The sequence below is a fragment of the Gopherus flavomarginatus genome, chromosome 6 (genome assembly GCF_025201925.1).
Source record: "Gopherus flavomarginatus isolate rGopFla2 chromosome 6, rGopFla2.mat.asm, whole genome shotgun sequence".
In the NCBI taxonomy this organism is placed as follows: Eukaryota; Metazoa; Chordata; order Testudines; family Testudinidae; genus Gopherus; species Gopherus flavomarginatus.
This window is the reverse complement of record NC_066622.1, coordinates 73,777,354-73,796,231: the sequence shown is the minus strand read 5'-3', so window position 1 is coordinate 73,796,231 and position 18,878 is coordinate 73,777,354. Positions and strand designations below refer to the sequence as shown.

General features: G+C 47.4%; 1 protein-coding gene across 2 annotated transcripts in view; it reads right to left on the bottom strand.

Moving 5' to 3' along the window:
* TUBGCP2 (tubulin gamma complex associated protein 2) overlaps positions 1–18,878 on the bottom strand; it is an 88,667-nt gene that overhangs the window by 6,369 nt on the left and 63,420 nt on the right. For both annotated transcript variants that reach the window (XM_050960081.1, XM_050960080.1), the window contains exons 14-16: positions 18,602–18,722; positions 16,545–16,688; positions 13,737–13,865 (exon numbers count right to left, since the gene is read on the bottom strand). In XM_050960081.1, coding sequence (XP_050816038.1) covers positions 13,737–13,865; positions 16,545–16,688; positions 18,602–18,722 — 394 coding nt within the window. The remainder of the gene's footprint in view (positions 1–13,736; positions 13,866–16,544; positions 16,689–18,601; positions 18,723–18,878) is intronic.

Here is an 18,878-nt window from a genome sequence, read left to right as displayed (position 1 = left end):
TGCCCTTTTCTGAACCTTTTCCAATTCCAATATATATATTTTTGAGATGGGGCAACCAAATCTGCACACATTATTCAAGATGTGAGTGTACTATGGATTTATACAGAAGCAATATGATATTTTCTTTCTTACTATCTATTCCTTTCTTAATTATATCCAACATTCTGTTTGCTTTTTGGCCTGCCGCTGCACACTGAGAGGATGTATTCAGAGAGCTATCCAAAATGACACCAAGATCTCTTTCTTGAGTGGTAACAGCTAATTTAGACCCCATCATTTTATATGTATAATTGGGATTGTGTTTTCCAATATGCATTACTTGCCATTTATCAACATTGAATTTCATCTGCCATTTTGTTGCCCAGTCACCAGTTTTGAGAGATCCTTTTGTAGCTCTTCACAGTCTGCCTGGGACTTAAATGTCTTGAGTAGTTTTGTATCATCTGCAAATTTTGTCACTTCACTGTTTACCCTTTTTCCAGATCATTTATGAATATGTCAAATAGCACTGGTCCCAGTACAGACCCCTAGGGGACAACACTATTTGCCTCTCTCCATTCTGAAAACTGACCATTTATTCCTACCCTTTGTTTCTTATCTTTTAACCAGTTACCAATCCACGGGAGGACCTTCCCTCTTATCCTATGACAGCTTACTTTGCTTAAAAGCCTTTGACAAGGGACCTTCTCAAAGGCTTTCTGAAAATCTAAGTACACTATAGCCACTGGATCCCCCTTGTCCTCATGTTGACCCCCTCAAAAAATTCTAGTAGATGGGAGATCATGCCTCATCATTTACAAAAAGCATATTGACTCTTCCCCAATAAATTATGTTCATCTATGTGTCTGACAATTTTGTTCTTTACTATAGTTTCAACCGGTTTGCCTGGTACTGAAGACGGGCTTAGCAGTCCGTAATTGCCAGGCTCACCTCTGGAGCACGTTTTAGAAGTTGGCGTCACAGTAGCTATCCTCCGGTCGTTTAGTACGGAAGCTGATTTAAATGATAGGTTACAAATTACAGTTAGTAGTTCTGCAATTTCACATTTGAGTTCCTTCAGAACTCTTGGGTGAATACCATCTGGTCCTGGTGACTTATTACTGTTTAATTTATCAATTGTCCCAAAACCTCCTCTAATGACACCTCAATCTGGGACAGTTCCTCAGATTTGTCACTTAAAAAGAAGGGCTCAGGTTTCAGAATCTCTCTCACATCCTCTGCCGTGAAGACTGATGCAAAGAATTCATTTAGTTTCTCCGCAATGGCCTTCTCGTCCTTGAGTGCTCCTTTAGCGTATTGATCATCCTGTGGCCCCACTGGCTGTTTAGCAGGCTTCTTGCTTCTGATGTACTTACAATTTTTTTGGCTATTTTTTTTTGAGTCTTTGGCTAGCTGTTCTTCAAATTCTTTTTTTAGCCTTCCTAGAAGATGGTTACTCACCTTTGTAACTGTTGTTCTTCAAGATGTGTTGCTCATATCCATTCCAGTTAGGTGTGCGTGCGCCGCGTGCACGTTCGTCGGAAGACTTTTTTACCCCAGCAACACTCGGAGGGTCGGCTGGGCGCCCCCTGGAGTGGTGCCGCTATCGCACCGTATATATACCCCAGCCGACGCAGCCACCCTTCAGTTCCTTCTTGCCGGCTACTCCGACAATGGAGAAGGACGGTGGGTTTGGAATGGATATGAGCAACACATCTCGAAGAACAACAGTTACAAAGGTGAGTAACCGTCTTTTCTTCTTCGAGTGATTGCTCATATGCATTCCAGTTAGGTGATTCCCAAGCCTTATCTAGGCGGAGGGGTCGGAGTGAGACGTGGCAGCGTGCAGAACTGCTGAGCCAAAGGCTGCATCATCTCTAGACTGTTGGACCAGAGCATAGCGCGAAGCAAAGGTGTGGACCGATGACCAGGTCGCTGTGCGACATATCTCCTGGATAGGCACGTGGGCCAGGAAGGCGGCTGATGAAGCCTGAGCTCTGGTAGAATGTGCTGTGAGATGGCCCGAGGGGACATGAATCAGGTCATAGCACGTGCATATGCACGCCGTTACCTGGGAGGAGATCCTCTGGGAGGAGATGGGTAGACCTTTCATCCGTTCAGCTGCTGCCACGAACAGCTGGGGAGACTTCCAGAAGGGCTTTGTCCGCTCGATATAAAAAGCGACCGCCCTACGGACATCTAAGGAGTGTAATTGTTGCTCCCGTCGAGAAGGGTGGGGCTTCGGAAAGAAGACCGAGAGGAAGATGTCCTGGTTGGTATGGAAAGCTGACACTACCTTAGGGAGGAAAGCCGGATGAGGTCGCAACTGTACCTTGTCCTTGTGGAAGACAGTATACGATCAGTCCACCGTAAGCGCCTGGAGTTCGGAGACCCTTCTGGCCGATGTAATGGCCACCAGGAAGACTGTCTTCCACGACAGATATAGGAGCGAGCACATTGCCAATGGCTCAAAGGGCGGATGCATAAGTCTGTTTAGGAATAAGTTGAGGTCCCAGGTGGGGGCAGGGCGGCGTACTGGGGGGTAGAGGCGCTCCAGGCCCTTAAGAAATCTAGAAACTAAGGGGTGGGAAAACACGGAGTGGCCACTTTCTCTGGGATGGAATGTAGAGATAGCCGCCAAGTGCACCCTCAGAGAAGATATCGCCAGGTCCTGTTGCTTAAGAGACCAGAGGTAGTCTAAAACAGCAGGGATCGAGACCTCAGAAGGAGCAACGTTCTGCGTTGCACACCAGCAGGAGAAACGTTTCCACTTGGCCAGGTATGTAGACCGAGTGGAAGGCTTTCTGCTGCTTAGGAGAACATGCTGTACCAGAGCGGAGCAGCGTAACTCCGATCTGTTTAGCCATGCAGAAGCCATGCCGTGAGGTGAAGGGCCTGCATGTCTGGGTGGCGAAGACTGGCGTGGTCCTGTGTTATGAGGTCTGGAAGGAGAGGTAGGGTAATCGGGCTGTCCAGGGACAGGATGAGCAGCGTGGTGTACCAGTGTTCTCTGGGCCACGCTGGCGCGATCAGGATCAGATGCGCCCTGTCCCTGTGGAGTTTTATTAGGACCTTGTGAACCAGAGGGAATGGTGGAAAGGCGTAGAGCAGATGGTGCTCCCATGGCAGGAGGAATGCGTCCATGATCGATCCCGGCGAAAGACCCTGGAAGGAGCAGAACACTTGGCATTTCCTGTTCGTGCGAGAGGCAAACAGGTCTATGAGGGGAAAGCCCCACCTCTGGAAGACCGAATGAATAACATCCTGTCTTATCGACCATTCGTGACAGAGGAAGGATCTGCTCAGCTGATCCGCTAGAGTGTTTCGAACCCCTGGGAGAAAGCATGCTACCAGGTCTATCGAATGGGCTATACAGAAGTCCCAGAGTCGAATGGCCTCTTGACACAGGGGAGAAGAGCGAGTCCCTCCCTGTTTGTTGATATAATACATGGCCGTTGTGTTGTCCATAAACACTGAGACACAACGGCCATGAAGGCGTTGCTGAAACATCGGGCATGCGAGGCGGACTGCTCTCAGCTCCCGGACATTTACGTGGAGCGACAGCTCCTGTGATGTCCAAAGGCCCTGGGTGCAAAGGTGACCGAGGTGAGCCCCCCAACCGAGAGATGACGCATCTGTCGTTAGGGACAGCGAGGGCTGTGGTTGATGAAACGGTAGCCCTGCACACACCAGGGAGGGAGTCAGCCACCAGTCGAGGGAGCATAAGGTGCTCGGAGGAGTGCCTATTGGGTCCCTGCCCAGACAGTAGACGGAGTTGAGCCACGTTTGAAGGGGCCGGAGGCGGAGCCTGGCATATTTGGTCACATAAGTGCAGGCGTCCATGTGGCCTAGTAGGCCGAGGCACGTGCGAGCAGAGGTGACCGGGGAGTTCTGCAGACCTCGAATGATTGCCGTCAGTGTCTGGAAGCGTGGCTGAGGTAGGTAGGCTCTGGCTTGAGTGGAGTCCAGGGTTGCCCCTATGAAGTCCAGCCTCTCTGTGGGAATCAGTGTGGACTTTTCTGCATTGAGGAGCATCCCCAACCGAGAGAATAGGTCCATGATTATGTTTACGTGCTGACTGACCTGAGTCTGGGAGGTTCCCCTGACAAGCCAGTTGTCCAGATACGGAAATACATGGATTTGCCGCCGGCGGAGGTCGGCGGCAACGATTGCCATGCACTTCGTAAACACCCTCGGGGCCGTAGAGAGGCCGAAGGGGAGGACCGTGAATTGGAAGTGCCAGTGACTGGCTACAAAGCGAAGACACCTCCTGTGTGGAGGGAAGATGGCTATATGGAAGTATGCGTCCTTCATATCGAGGGCGGCATACCAGTCTCCAGGATCCAAGGACGGGATAATGGTCCCCAGAGAGACCATGCGGAACTTCAACTTGACCATAAACTTGTTGAGGCCTCACAGGTCTAGGATGGGCCTGAGGCCTCCCTTGGACTTGGGGATCAGAAAGTAGCGGGAGTAAAACCCTTTTCCCCTCTCGTCTGGTGGTACCTCCTCTATTGCTCCTGCGGCGAGGAGAGACTGCACCTCTTGTAAGAGGACTTGCTCGTGAGAGGGGTCCCTGAAGAAGGACTGGGTTGGGGGGTGGGGAGGCGTGGATGAAACAAATTGGAGGCGGTATCCTTGTTTCACCGTCCATAGGACCCAGATGTCTGAGGTCAATTGGGACCACGCCGGGAGGAAGTAGGAGAAGCGGCTGGAGAAGGGAGGAGAAAGATCCTGTCCTTAAACTGGTATGCCGTCCTCGTGCGTACCTTCAAAAAGTAGACTTAGGACCTGGAGATGCTTTTGTGGGGCTGTTGTTCTGACCCCCTTGGGGTCCGGACTGGCGCCTACGGCCACTTCTCCCGTGCCTTCTGCTGAAGTCTTGTCTGTGCTGGGGCACAGAGTAAGGCCGGTGAGGTTGGGAAGTGTCTGCGTTGGGTCACAGGTGTATGCATGCCCAATGAGCGCATAATGACCCTGTTGTCCTTTAAACTCTGCAACCTGGGGTCAGTCTTTTCAGAGAACAGACTCTTGCCATCAAAGGGTAAGTCCTGGATGGTGTATTGGAGCTCGGGTGGCAGGTTGGAGACCTGTAGCCATGAGATACGCCTCATGGTGATACCTGAGGCCAGAGTTCTGGCTGCCGATTTGGCCGCATCGAGAGAAGCCTGGAGGGAGGTTCTAGCCATCTTCTTCCCTTCTTCAAGGAATGCGGCAAATTCCTGGCGAGAGTCCAGTCGAAGAAGATCTGTGAATCTACCCACCTCCGCCCAGGTGTTGTAGCTGCAACGGCTCAGGAGGGCCTGCTAGTTGGCTACCCTGAGCTGCAGGGCACCTGCCAAATACGCCTTGCTGCCCAGTAGGTCCATCCGCCTAGCCTCCTTTGATTTGGGGGCTGGCGCCTGTTGGCCGTGGCGTTACCTCTCATTGACCGATTGGACAACTAACGAGGAGGGAGGACGGTGAACATACAGATACTCGTACCCCCTAGAGGGCACCATGTATTTTCTCTCAACTCCCTTTGCCGTAGGGGGAATGGAGGCTGGGGACTGCCAAAAGGTGTCAGCAGTGGCCTGGATGGTTTTGATGAAAGGCAAAGCCACCCTAGTGGGGTTATCTGCCGACAAGATGCTGACAACTGGGTCCTCGACCTCCGGGACTTCCTCTACGGGAAGACTGATGTTGAGCGCCACTCTCCTAAGTAGGTCCTGATGGGCTCTGAGGTTTATCGGCGGGGGCTCTGATGATGAGGTCCCTGCCACCGCCTCGTCTGGGGAGGAAGAGGACAATAGACTGGGAATGAGGGGGTCCTGAATGGCCTCCTGCTCCTAGATCGGTTCCTGCTCCAGCGGTACCAGAGAACCTGGTGGATGGGATATCAGCTTCTCTGTCCCAGCTGGAGGGGGACGGCTAATGGTGGCCTCTGGGGCTCGATGCTCTGAGGAAGCGGAGCGGGTCTGGAGCAATGGGGCACCCTGGGCCTGATGGTACGCCCAGGGTGTCCAAAAGGACCACTGGTGAGGTCTCGGGTCCTGAGACCGGACCTCCTGGAAGACCCCGGTAGGCACCTCCGTATCTCGCTCCTGGTCATAGAAACTGTCTGCGTGGGAGGACACAGACGACTGCATGGACAGCCATGGAGGAGCAGAGAAACCTTGGGCTGAGGTTCCGACGGACCTCGCTCCCTTCTTTAACGGGGACCGGTGCCGGTATGCGTAGCGGTACCGGGATCAAATTCGGGACCTGCGACCAGACCGGTGCCGGGAGGTCGACCGAGATCTCGAGTCTCTGCGGTGTGAACGGCTCCGAGAGGTACGGTGCCTGGATCGACACCAAGAGCTGGAGCGGTGCCACGAACAGTGAGGCGGAGAGCGGGAGTCTGACCGGTGCCGCGAGTCCGACCGGTGCCGTGTAGGGGAACGGTGCCGGGACTGCGAGCGGCGTCGAGAGCGGGAGCGTTGTCTCGACCTGGAGCGTCTACGGGACCGCGATCTTGAGCGATGCCGGTCCGCTGTGCCAACGGACGGAGGTCTGGGCAGGGTCGGCTTGCCCCGAGATTGGATTACCCGCATCGGCGGTGCTGAGGGTAGAGGCAGTGCCGGGTTCGGCAAGGCGATTAAGTCTCTCGCCGCCGAATACGCCTCAGGCATGGATGGCATAGTGAGCTCTACCGCGGCACGTGCCGGGGAGCTATGAGGCACCGGACTCGACGGTCCTTGCGGAACCAGAATCAATGGTGCCGATTTAGTCAGTGCCGTGGCGGGTATCGGTGCTGGGCGGTTCGCACTGGGCGCGCTCTCTGGCTGCGGCGTAGTTGGCGCCAAGGCAGCAGGAGTCTTGGCCTTCTTTGACCTCGGGGAGAGGGAGCGACGAGGAGTCGACTTCGGTGCCGGTGTCAGCCGGTGCCGAGAGTCCTTAGGCGTACCGGTGTGATCCGGTGCCGCAGTGGTGCCTCCGTTCACCGACTGACCAGCGCTCGGTGCCGAAGGTGGCGGTGTCAAGGCCGCCTCCATGAGGAGCTGTTTTAGTCTGATGTCCCGCTCCTTTTTAGTGCGCAGCTTGAAAGCTTTGCAAATAGGGCACTTAGCTGTTAAGTGCAATTCCCCGAGGCACTTTAAACAGGAGTCGTGTGGGGCTCCTGCTGGCATCGGCCTGTGACAGGCCGAGCACAGTTTGAAACCCAGTGAGCTGGGCACGAGCTCCGGCGCCGGGTGTGGGGAAAGGGCTACTCCCCTAACCCTACTAAGTAATACTAAACTAACTATTAAAGTAAGAACTTATAACTGAGTTTATCTATCTATCTATCTATCTATCTATATATATATATAAGAACACTAACTATGTACACGATAACAACGAGAACTACGAGTAGCTAGGGAAGGTGGAGGTCAGCTAAGCCGCACTCCACTGTTCCAACGACCGACACAGGCGGTAAGAAGGAACTGAAGGGTGGCTGGGTCGGCTGGGGTATATATACGGTGCCATAGCGGCGCCACTCCAGGGGATACCCAGCCGACCCGCCGAGTGTTGCTAGAGTAAAACAGTCTTCCGAAGAACGTGCACGCAGCGCACGCACACCTAACTGGAATGCATATGAGCAATCACTCGAAGAAGAATTACATTTTTACACTTCATTTGCCAGAATTTATGCTCCTTTCTATTTACCTCACTAGGGTATCAGTTGGAGACTGGTTCTGCTTTGAGCAGGGGTTGGACTAGATGACCTCCTGAGGCCAATTCCAACCTGATATTCTATGATTCTATGATAAAACTTCCATTTTTTAAAGGATGCCTTTTTGCCTTGCATTGCTTCTTTTACTTAATTGTTTAGAGACAGTGGCACTTTTTTGGTTCTCTTACATTTTTTTAATTTGGTGTATACATTTAAGTTGAGCCTCTATTAAGGTGTCTAAAAAGTTTCCATGCAGCTTTCAGGGATTTCATTTTTGGTGCTGTATCTTTTAATTTCTGTTTAACTAACTTCCTCTTTTTCTGTGTGGTCCCCTTTTCTGAAATTAAATGTTACAGTGCTGGGCTGCTGTGGTGTTTTCCCCACCACAGGGATGTCAAATTTAATTATATTATGGTCACTATTACCAAGCGGTCCAGCTATATTCACCTCTTGGACCAGTTCTTGTGCTCCACTTAGGACTAAATCAAGAAGTGCCTCTCCTCTTGTAGGTTCCAGGACTAAGAAGCAGTCATTTAAGGTGTCAAGAAACTTTATCTCTCCATCCCATCCTGAGGTGACATGTACCCAGTCAATATGGGGATAGTTGAAATTCCCCAGTTATTACTGAGCTTTTTATTTTAATAGCCTCTCTAATCTTCCTGAGCATTTCACAGTCACTATCACCATCCTGGTCAGGTGGCTGGTAATATATCCCTACCATTATATTCTTATTATTAGAGCATGGAATTACTATCCATAGAGATTCTATGGTACAGTTTGGTTCATTTAAGATTCTTTTTTCATTTGATTCTACGCTTTCTTTCACATATAGTGCCACTCCCCTACCAGCATGACCTGTTCTGTCCTTCCAATATATTTTATACTCTGGTATTACTGTGTCCCATTCATTATCCTAATTCCACCAAGTTTCTGTGATGACTATTATATCAATATCCTCATTTAATATGGAGGCACTCTAGTTCACTCATCTTATTTTTTAGACTTCTAGCATTTGTATATAAGCATTTTAAAAACTTGTCACTTTTTAGCTGTCTGCCATTATATGATGTAATTGGATGGGACTTTTTTCATTTGACTGTTTCTCAACAGATCCTAGCTGTATTTTATCATCTTCCATCCTCTCCTCTTTACTTGAACATAGAGAATCTCCATTAATAGAGCCTTGCCTACAGGATGTCTCTGTCCGAACCACAAGCTCCTCCACACCTGTCGGCTTTCCTCCAGCCCTTAGTTTAAAAACTGCTCTATGATCTTTTTAATTTTAAGCGCCAGCAATCTCGTTCCACTTTGGTTTAGGTGGAGTCCGTCCTTCCTGTATAGGCTCCCCCTTTCCCAAAAGTTTCCCCAGTTCCTAATAAAACTAAACCCCTCCTCCCTACACCGTTGTCTCATCCACGCATTGAGGCCCTGCAGTTCTGCTTGTCTAACTGGACCTGCGTGTAGAACTGGAAGCATTTCAGAGAATGCTATCATGGAGGTCCTAGACTTCAATCTCTTACCTAGCAGCCTAAATTTGGCCTCCAGGACCTCTCTCATATCATTCTCTATGTCACTGGTACCTACACACAGGGGCAGCTCTAGGGATTTTGCCGCCCCAAGCACAGCAGGCAGGCTGCCTCCGGCGGTTTGCCTGCGGAGGGTCCGCTGGTCCCGCTGCTTCGGTGGACCTCCCACAGGCATGCCTGCGGGAGGTCCTCTGAAGCCGCAGGACCAGCGGACCCTCTGCAGGCACGCCTGCGGGAAGTCCACCGAAGACGCGGGACCAGCGGATCCTCTGCAGGCATGCCACCGGAGGCAGCCTGCCTGCCGCCCTCATGATACCGGCAGAGCGACCCCCGCGGCTTGTCCCCCCAAGCACCCATTTGGCGTGCTGGGGCCTGGAGCCGCCCCTGCCTACATGTACCACAACCACCGGGCTCCTCCCCAGACACCTAAGTTTATCTAGATGTCTCAAGAGATCTGCAACTTTTGCATCAGGCAGGCAAGTCACCATGCAGTTCTCCCGATCACCGCAAACCCAGCTATCTGTGTTTCTAATGATCGAATCGCCCAATAGCTGTCTCTTCCTAATAACTGGAGTTCCTTCCCCCAGAGAGGTATCCTCAGTGTGAGAGGATACCACATCATCATCTGGAAGGAGGGCCCCAACTATGGGATCATTTGCCTCTGCTCCAGTTGAATGTTCTCCTTCCCTGAGACTTTCATCCTCTTCAACAGCACAAAGGCTGTCAGACTGGACCATTCTACTATGTCCCAGAAAGTCTCCTCTATGTATCTCTCTGTCTCCCTTAGCTCCTCCAGTTCAGCCACTCTGGTCTCCAAAGCCCACATGTGGTCTCCGAGGGCCAGGAGCTCCTTGCACCGAATGCACACATACGCCACCTGCCCATAGGGCAAGTAACCATACATGCTGCATTGGGTGCAATAAACTGGATAGCTCCCAGACTGTTGCTGGATTTCTGTGTGCATTATCTTTTTATCTATTATCTATTTGAGTGATCAAATCCAGGTGCAATGGAAGTAAGTTTGGAGTCACCACTAAGAGATCAGGTAGAGTGGAGAACGAGTATTGGCATGGCCATGCCAAGTAGAATTGGGGTTAAAGCATAATAAAGCTTTACCGTCCAGGGTAGCAGGAAGGCGTCTGAGATGGAACCCAGATGGCAGCCTTGAAAGGAGAAGAAATGGTGACATTTTCTGTCATACTTGTTCCCATATAGGTCTGTCTGGGAAGTCCCGCACTGCTTGAAAATGCCTCTGGCTACATTTAGCCAAATAGACCACTCATGATGACTAAAGAAAGACCTGCTCAGGTGATTTGCTAACTTGTTCTACACCACTGGAAGGTAAGAGACATCAAGGTAGACTGAATGGGCTATACAAAATTCCTGTAGATGAACTACTTCCTGAAAAAGGAGGGATAAGTGAGCTCCTCCCTTCCTGTTGAGGTAAAACATGGCTGCGGTGTTGTCTGTCAGAACAAATAGGTTTCTCCTTCTGATATGAGGCAGGAATGACTGACCGACAAGACTAACTACTCTGAGCTCTCTAATGTTGATATGAAGAGAGATCTTTGTCAATGACCAAAGACTTTGAGTTCTAAGGGGCACCAAGTGAGCTCCCCATCCTAGCACTGATGCGTCTGAGACCAGAGTCACTGACAGTCAAGAGAGGATGAAGGCAACATCCACACAAACATTAAGAGTATCAAACCACCAGTTCAGAGAAACAAGAACCTGAGAAGGAACTGTCAATACAATGTCCAGAGAAAGATGGCTTGGCAAGTACACTGAGACCAGCCAAGTCTGGAAGGGTCTGAGATACAGTCTCGCATGTTGTACCATTCATGGGCATGAGACCATGCAGCTCAGGAGCTTTATACAGTTTCGGGCTGTTGTGATGGGATGACATTTGAGGTGTGTAACCAGAGATTGGACCGATTAGAATTGTAACTTTGGGGGAGGGGGGAACACCCTGGCCTGGATAGAGTCCAACACACACAAATAAACACTATCTTCTGTACTAGACAAAGGGTAGATTTGGCCTTGAATGCTGATTGGATGAGTCAAACACTGGACACAACTGAAGTCCTGGACCGACCCTTGACCCAGTCATTCAGATAAGGGTAGGCCTGCACACCTAATCTCCTCAGTAACACTGCCAGTATGGCCATACATATTGGGAATACCCGAGGAACTGCAGATAGGCCAAATGGATGCACCATGAACTGGTAATGTGACTACAAACCTGAGGAATCTTCTGCGCCCTCAATACATTGAGGCATAGAAGGAAGCAGCTCTTAAATCAAGGGTGGCGTATCAGTCCCTGGGATCCAGAGAAGGAATAACTGATGCCACGGTGACCATGCAGAACTTCATCTTTTTGAAATAATTGTTAAGTTGATGCAGGTCTAAAATAGATCTGAGACCTCCCTTGGCTGTCGGGATTAGGATACAACAGGAGAAGAAACCCTTCCAGGCTGTGGGAGGACTCTTTTACTACCTCCATCTGTATGCTCAGATTTAAGGCTACACTCATTAACAACTCTTGATGAGCTTTATAGTCATCTGGGGGAGCCAAGATGCCCTCGACTGAGACTGCCTTGTCAGGAGAGAAGGATAAGGAGGCCAGCACTGGTTGTGGATGCTCTTCCTTCCCTTCTTTATCTAGGAGGGCCTGTTGAACCTGTTTTTGGAGTCTGGTACTGGGCTCGGTACCACAGTCGGGAAGAGGTGCTGCCCAGTGGGAAGGTGCAGGACATCTTTCCGAAGCCACCAAATAGAAGTGCCTGGAATGTGGCCTGGAAACTAGAGGAAAACCCCACAGGTTCCAAAAGGGCCTCTAGACTGGTGTAGGACCCCAGTGACCTCCTGGCCAACCACTCGATGGTGTTCCTGTGACTGGAACCATGGAAGGCTAGAAATGTCTGGAGGAGTAACAAGAGCAGCTTTGAAACTGGGAAGAGTATGACCCAATCTCTGACTCAGAAGAGGACAGCTCTCATTCCAATGTCATGGGAGTGCAGTTCCTGACTGTGCTGGCGATCAGTGCCAAGGTGGAGAGGTCTGCAGCAAAGCCAGTATTGTGTTTCCCCTTTGATGATATCAAAGGGCAGGCTGTCATGGGTACACAAGACTGGTCCAGTACCATGCATTGTAATGATCCAGCCAGTTCACCCATGTCCACCAGCACTGAAAGCGATGACTCTTGTCCTGCCAGCGACATCGGTTCTGACAGCCTCTTCTTAGGCACTAGGGTTGGTGCCAGGACTCTGACATGGTAGGATGCCAAAGCACTCTGTCCTGATTCTGACTGGCTGGCTCAGATGGAGGTCTCGGTGCCTCCTCCATGAGCAGAAACTTTATCCGGGCCTCCTGATCATTTTTTTGTTTGAGGCTTAAAGTCCTTGCAAATTTGGCAAAGGTCCCAGTATGAGCTTCCCCAAGGCACTTCAAGCAACTTGACTGTGGGTTGTGCAAGAACATAGACTTATTGTAGGGAACGCAGGGCTTGAAGCACAGTGACCAAGGCATCCCTTGAAACCAGAGATTGATGGAAAAACAGATAAACACAGAAAATCTAACTGACTGACTAAACACTAGTAATTTTACTACTAGTGACTAATTATTTACAATACATAAAGAATAAAATCAACTGTGAGAACTTGCAAATGCAAGAATAGTTCCAGAGACCATCACAGTTGGCAAAAAGAAGCTGAGAGGGCATGGGGTTGGTTAAGTGCTTTTTACCGATGCTAGTGGTATACTGAGTCTGTAACCATTCTGTATCTCAGCAAGGATCTGCACTGAACAGCTGCTGTGTGGAACTGGCCCTTACCCAGCAGACCCACTCCATGTGTGTATGGAGAGGCAGATCTGCTGACTTTAGTGACCAAAGTAAGCATTCAGTGCTTTTTATCTGTTGACTGGGCTGGCTCTGTAGGTGTAAGATTGACAGAAAGCTGGATTCTCTTCCTTTCCTCTAGCATCAGAACTGTGTATTAAGTTCCAGTCAGTTACAGCTATGCAAACCCACTGAAGACAACAGAGCTGCATGGCTGTCACTGGAAGCTTGCAGAACCTCTATGAATGATAACCATCCCTGAGAAGAAAAAAGCTCAGCCTGACAGTCAGAGCCTTGGCTGAGCTTGTAGTGCTAGCAGTTAGAAAAATATTTTTCTTCTCTTGTAACCTGAGCACATTTGATCTGAATTCACTAAAGGCATGTCTAGGGCATAATAGACAATGAATCTTGAGGGGCCATTTCTCAGAATGAAGCCGCTCTTTGGGGAATGTTTTGAATGTATTTATTTACACAAACTTTTAAATTCACGCTTAAAAGGAGACAGGCTGGTTAGTTTAAAGAACACTTCCTCCTTCCTTGTTACCAAACAGAAACAGCACACGCTGCTGGCTGGATGACTGTGAAGTACCTCTATGGCTTTTTCAGTGCAATAGAAGAAAGGTAGAAAGAAGAGAAACTGGACTTCCAAGGTGCTGTCTGGAAGGAAGAATTAGCCAGTTAAGAACAAGCATATAAATATTCTGAAAAGTGGGTGCCTTACTTTATTAGTTAGCTGCTTCTTCACAAATTCCTCGGCACGTTCCTGCTCTGTTGGTGGGCCCAACATCGTGCCGTGCTCTAATGTAAGCCGGCCCATTTCATTATTCAGCTTCATGCTTTGGGTAAATCTCTGTGGGAAGAGTAGATGATAAAACATTGTAAATGGTAAGCCACATTTCTATAGTTAAAATGAAGCATAAGAACTGGTTTTAATTCAGGCAGGACTTTAGAGCTTCAATAGTTCACAAAAGCTTTCTTCCAAAGCAGCGGGGTACATGCGATCAAACCCTGGTTAAGGCAGCGATGAAGCTGGTGTCTCCCATCAGACCTCCCATTTGCTTCACTGCCCATACATCACTAAAACACAACATCATTTAGCATGAGACACCAGTGCTGGCACACACAACTGTATTACAGGTCAGGATTGAGGTGCATTAGGGGTGCCCATGACTGAACAGTAAAGGGTGCTGCAGATTAGCACAGTGGTGCTCTGGTAGAGTTTGGGGGAAGAGGACAGAAAGGAAGAGCCTGGGGTGCTGAGAGTTAGAGCAGAGATGCAATGACATAGATATACAGGGAACTTGCACAATGCACACCTGAATATTCCTGATTACCAAATCCTATTCTAACCATTGGGTTAGAAGGCTGGGTTCAAGGAGGAATGGGACTAGAAGAAGGCTGGGAACAAACAGGTGCAGGAACTACTGAAGCTGTGGGTGAATGCTTTGAGCAGCCATTGAATGCTGCTGGGCTTAACAGCCAATCTGCTGACTCTTCCAACCAATCAGGCATAGATGACAAATCTGAGAAACTGTCCCAGACTGAGATGTTAATAGAGAAGACTATGGAACAAACTGATAAATTAAATAGTAATAAGTCACAAGGACCAGATGGAATTCACCCAAGAGTTCTAAAAGGATTCAAATATGAAATGGCAAAAATACTAACGGGTATGTAACTCATCATTTAATTCACGTTCTGTACCAGATAACTGGAGGATGGCTAATGTAACACCAATGTTTAAAAAAGGCTCTAGTGGCAATCCTGGCAACTATAGGCTGGTAAGCCTAACTGCAGTACAAGGCAAACTGGTTGAAACTATAGAAAAGAATAAAATGATCAGGCACACAGATGAACTCGATATGCTGGGGAAGAGTCAACACAGCCTTTGTAAAGGGAAATCATGCCTCATCAATCCATTAAAATTCTATAAGGATGCCAACAAATGTGGACAAGGATGATCCAGTGATATAGTGTACTTGGTGTTTCACAAAACCTTTGACAAGGTCTCTCAGCAAAGGATCTTAAGCAAAATAAGCAGTCATGAGATAAGAAGGAAGAACTTCTCATTGATCAGTAACTAGTTAAAAGACAGGAGACAAAAGATGGGAATAAATGGTCAGTTTTCAGAAAGGAAAGAGGTAAATGATCTGTATTGGGACCAGTGCTGTTCAACGTATTCATAAAATGATCTGGAAAAAAAGGGTAAACAGTGAGGTGGCAAAGTTTGCAGATGATACTAAATTAGTCAAGATAATTAAGTCCAAAGCAAACTGTGAAGAGTTATAAAGGGGTCTCACAAAACTGGATAACTAGGCAACAAAATAGCAGATGAAATTCAGTGATGATAAATGTAAAGTAATGCACACTGAGAAATATAATCTCATCTATACATACTAAACAATGGGGTCTAAATCAGCTGTTACCACTCCAGAGAGAGATCCTGGAGTCATTGTGGTTAGTCGATGTGCATCAGCAGTCAAAAAAGCCAACAGAATGTTATGAACCATTAGAAAGGGATAGGAACAAAACAGTAAATAGCACAATGCCACCATATAAATCCATGGTATGACCATGCCTTTAATACTGCATGCAGTTCTGGCTGTCCCATCTCCAAAAAGATCTATTAGAATTGGAAAAGGTACAGAGAAAGGCAACAAAAATAGATTGGTGGTATTGAACAGCTTCCATATTAGGAGAGGTTAAAAAGACTATTCAGCTCAGAAGAGAAAACTGAAGGGGGTATTACAGAGGTCAATAAAATCATGAATGATGTGAAGAAAATGAATAAGGAAGTGTTATTTACCCCTTCACAGAACACATAAACAAGAGGGTCATCCAATGAAATTAACAGGCATCAGGTTTCAAACAAACAAAAGGAAGTACTTGTTCACACAATATACAGTCCACCAGTGGAACTCCTAGCCATGGCACAATGTGAAGGTCAAAAATAGAAGTGGATTCAAAAAATAATTAGGTAAGTTCATGGAGGATAGGTCCATCGATGGCTAGTAGCCAAGATAGTCAGGGATGCAACCTCATGCTCTGGATGTCCCTAAGTATCTGACTGCCAGAAGATGGGACTAGATGACATGAGATGATTCACTCAGTAATTGCCCTGTTCTGTTAATTTCCTCTGAAGCATTTGCTAGTGTCCACTTGCGGAAGACAGGATATTGGACTAAACGGACCATTGATCTGCCTCAGTATGGCCATTTTTATATTCTTAACAAGCACTACGAATCAATTCTCATCAGTACTAAACTCTATCAACATTCTTGGAAGAAGAACATAAACTCAGACTTTCCTTAGGATGTTTCAGTCATCATCTTCCTGCCAAAGCAGCTGTCAGAATAGTAAAAAGAAAGCTGAAGAGGCTGCTAACAGGAACAGGAGAGGCCAGTGAAAGAAGCAAAGTATTTCAGAGGGAGGAGAGATGGGCAAATCAATAGAAATGGCACTGCGAGAAGAGGGAAGTGGCATTTTGAGCAGCTGCAAACTCTGTGGTGAGTGCTGAGAGGCTCTATACCTGCATACAGTTTGTGAACATGACACAAACAGACATCAGCTTGGAAAAGATCTTCAGCAGCTCAGGATTTGTTAGCATGCAGTCCTTTAGACAGTTATCCAGAAAGCTCGTATGGTGGCTCAGGACATCATCAATATTGGAAGCCTGTTCCAGGAAAACACAACAATAAACAACACATCAACCAGTTCTTTACACTAGCCTGCTATCAGAGATTTAAAATATCATTAGTGATGTGAAATAAATCAATGGAAAAAGAAAAAGTAAAATTACTATGAGATACTGAGGAGATGATAGAGCTTAAAATGTAAGGTTAAACTCAAACAGGAAATACATTATGGGAAAAAAATGAGACTGAGATACTGTTTCTATAGGGTTTTACATGTTTTTAGTCATCTCAACTGATATGGCTTCAAGTTTTAACAAGTTTACATTCAGATAAAACTCTACACTGACTCAAGATGTGCAGAGATTAGGAACACAAATTGAGTCATGAGAAGGCTATTATAGCAAATACATCCAAGACATCTGCTTATACTTCTCAGAGCCAACAAAGGTCAAAAGCACAACCTTTCCCAGAACTAGAATGGAATAGGGATAAACCCCATTCCCCGATGAGTCAGAGATGTTGGTTCTTATGCCAGGGGGTTCCTTTTCCATTTCAGAGGTCTTTTTTAAGACAGTCTGCTTGATGAAAACGAGGAGGGATTGGCACAATGCAGACCATAAGCCTGAAAGGGGCTGCCGTTTCCGGTAATTTCTAAATCTCAGTGATCCTAATTCATGGAATACCAGGTAGGGAAAAACTGGCCCAAACAGTCCCAAAGTGTGATTAAGAGCTAGTTCTGTGCTCCAAACATGTAGTGCAATATATGTCTTATTGAAATCAATGGAAGTTTTTCCCAGATGCTTGGGGAGGTCTAAACCCTTGCTGACAATTCCCTTACAAGATTGTATCATGCCTTTAATAGCAAATTAGTGATTAGGATGATTCTGTTTCATAACTGACTGTCATAACAAACAAAAGCAATGTATATGTCACCCAATTTTCCTGACCAAAAATTTAGTCCTCTGGACCCTCAGGGAGATTGGAGTGAACATACAAAAGAATTCAGAGTGATCATTAGTCATAGTCACAGTCAGGGAGTCAGCCAAAACTCTGCATCAGTGATTCCTGGGTATGTCTAAAACCTTTGCATCCCAGTGCTCTGGGACCATTCTCCCCTCATGCAAAGGAGTTGCAATCTTTCTTCTGTTCTTATTACTTTCTTCTCTCTTGGTAGATGGGATCCAGCCACTGCTGGCACCATGTCACATGGCAGTGTAAGCAGGAGTTGGAGCACAGAGAAAAGGGTGGTTCTAAGAGAGGAAAAGCCTTTATTAATAATAAAGCTGGGAAGTGAAGAAGAAGAGTCAGCACTACTGTGGTGTGGTGAGACCAACAATTTTAGCCCTGTAAGTATCTGCCTGCATAGGAACAGCCTCTGGAGGAATAAATTTTGGAAAGAAAAAGTGACTTTTGTGGGTCTCCCACATCCAAAAGTGTGTGTTGCAAACTCTTCTGCAGAAGTTAACTATTCTCTTAGCAGGTGCTGGTGCACAAACGCATACAAAAATCAAACTAGCATTGTAAACTCCAATCACTGGAACAGCCATATGCCAAGGGACAACATTGCTAGGGAGAGTCACTCCAATCTAGACTTCTAAGAAGGCAATAAAATAATGGGGAGTAAGATAAGTGTCCTTCTGGAAAACTCTTGTCTGGATCCAGTATCTTCCCTTAGCTGCCCCTCCTTAAGTCTCTTTCCTTTCTAGGCAGAAGCACTGTCAAGCTTCTGATGTAATCACCACAGGAATAGCACTTATAGAATTCCCAACAATGTCTTCTGGCACAGTAAGTGTGGGGAACACAGTAACTGTTTTCCAGAGAACAGTACATTTAAATATTTACTTTAAGTAACTGAAATCTGATTTTTTCTTAAACAAAAAGGGATAAGAGTAACAGTTCAGTGATGTGGGACTCTTGTCCAACAGGCCACAGGTCAAACCACTAAACTCACCGATTTCAAGTTTTTCTCAAGGATATGCCATGTAGGTTCCATCACTTCAAACATCATATAATACTGGATATTCTGTACAAAATTCAGCATCCGCTGTCGTAGTGTGAAAGCACCAGCAAACCTGAAAGAGGCAACAAACAGCAAAACTCAGAGATGGCAACCGTCACTGGGAATTGACTTTAGACAGGCAGGTGAAGCACAACTGAAGACAACTACCCAGAAGACAGGAAATAAAATGTTTACTCACCTTGTAACTTGTCCTTCAAGATGTGTTGCT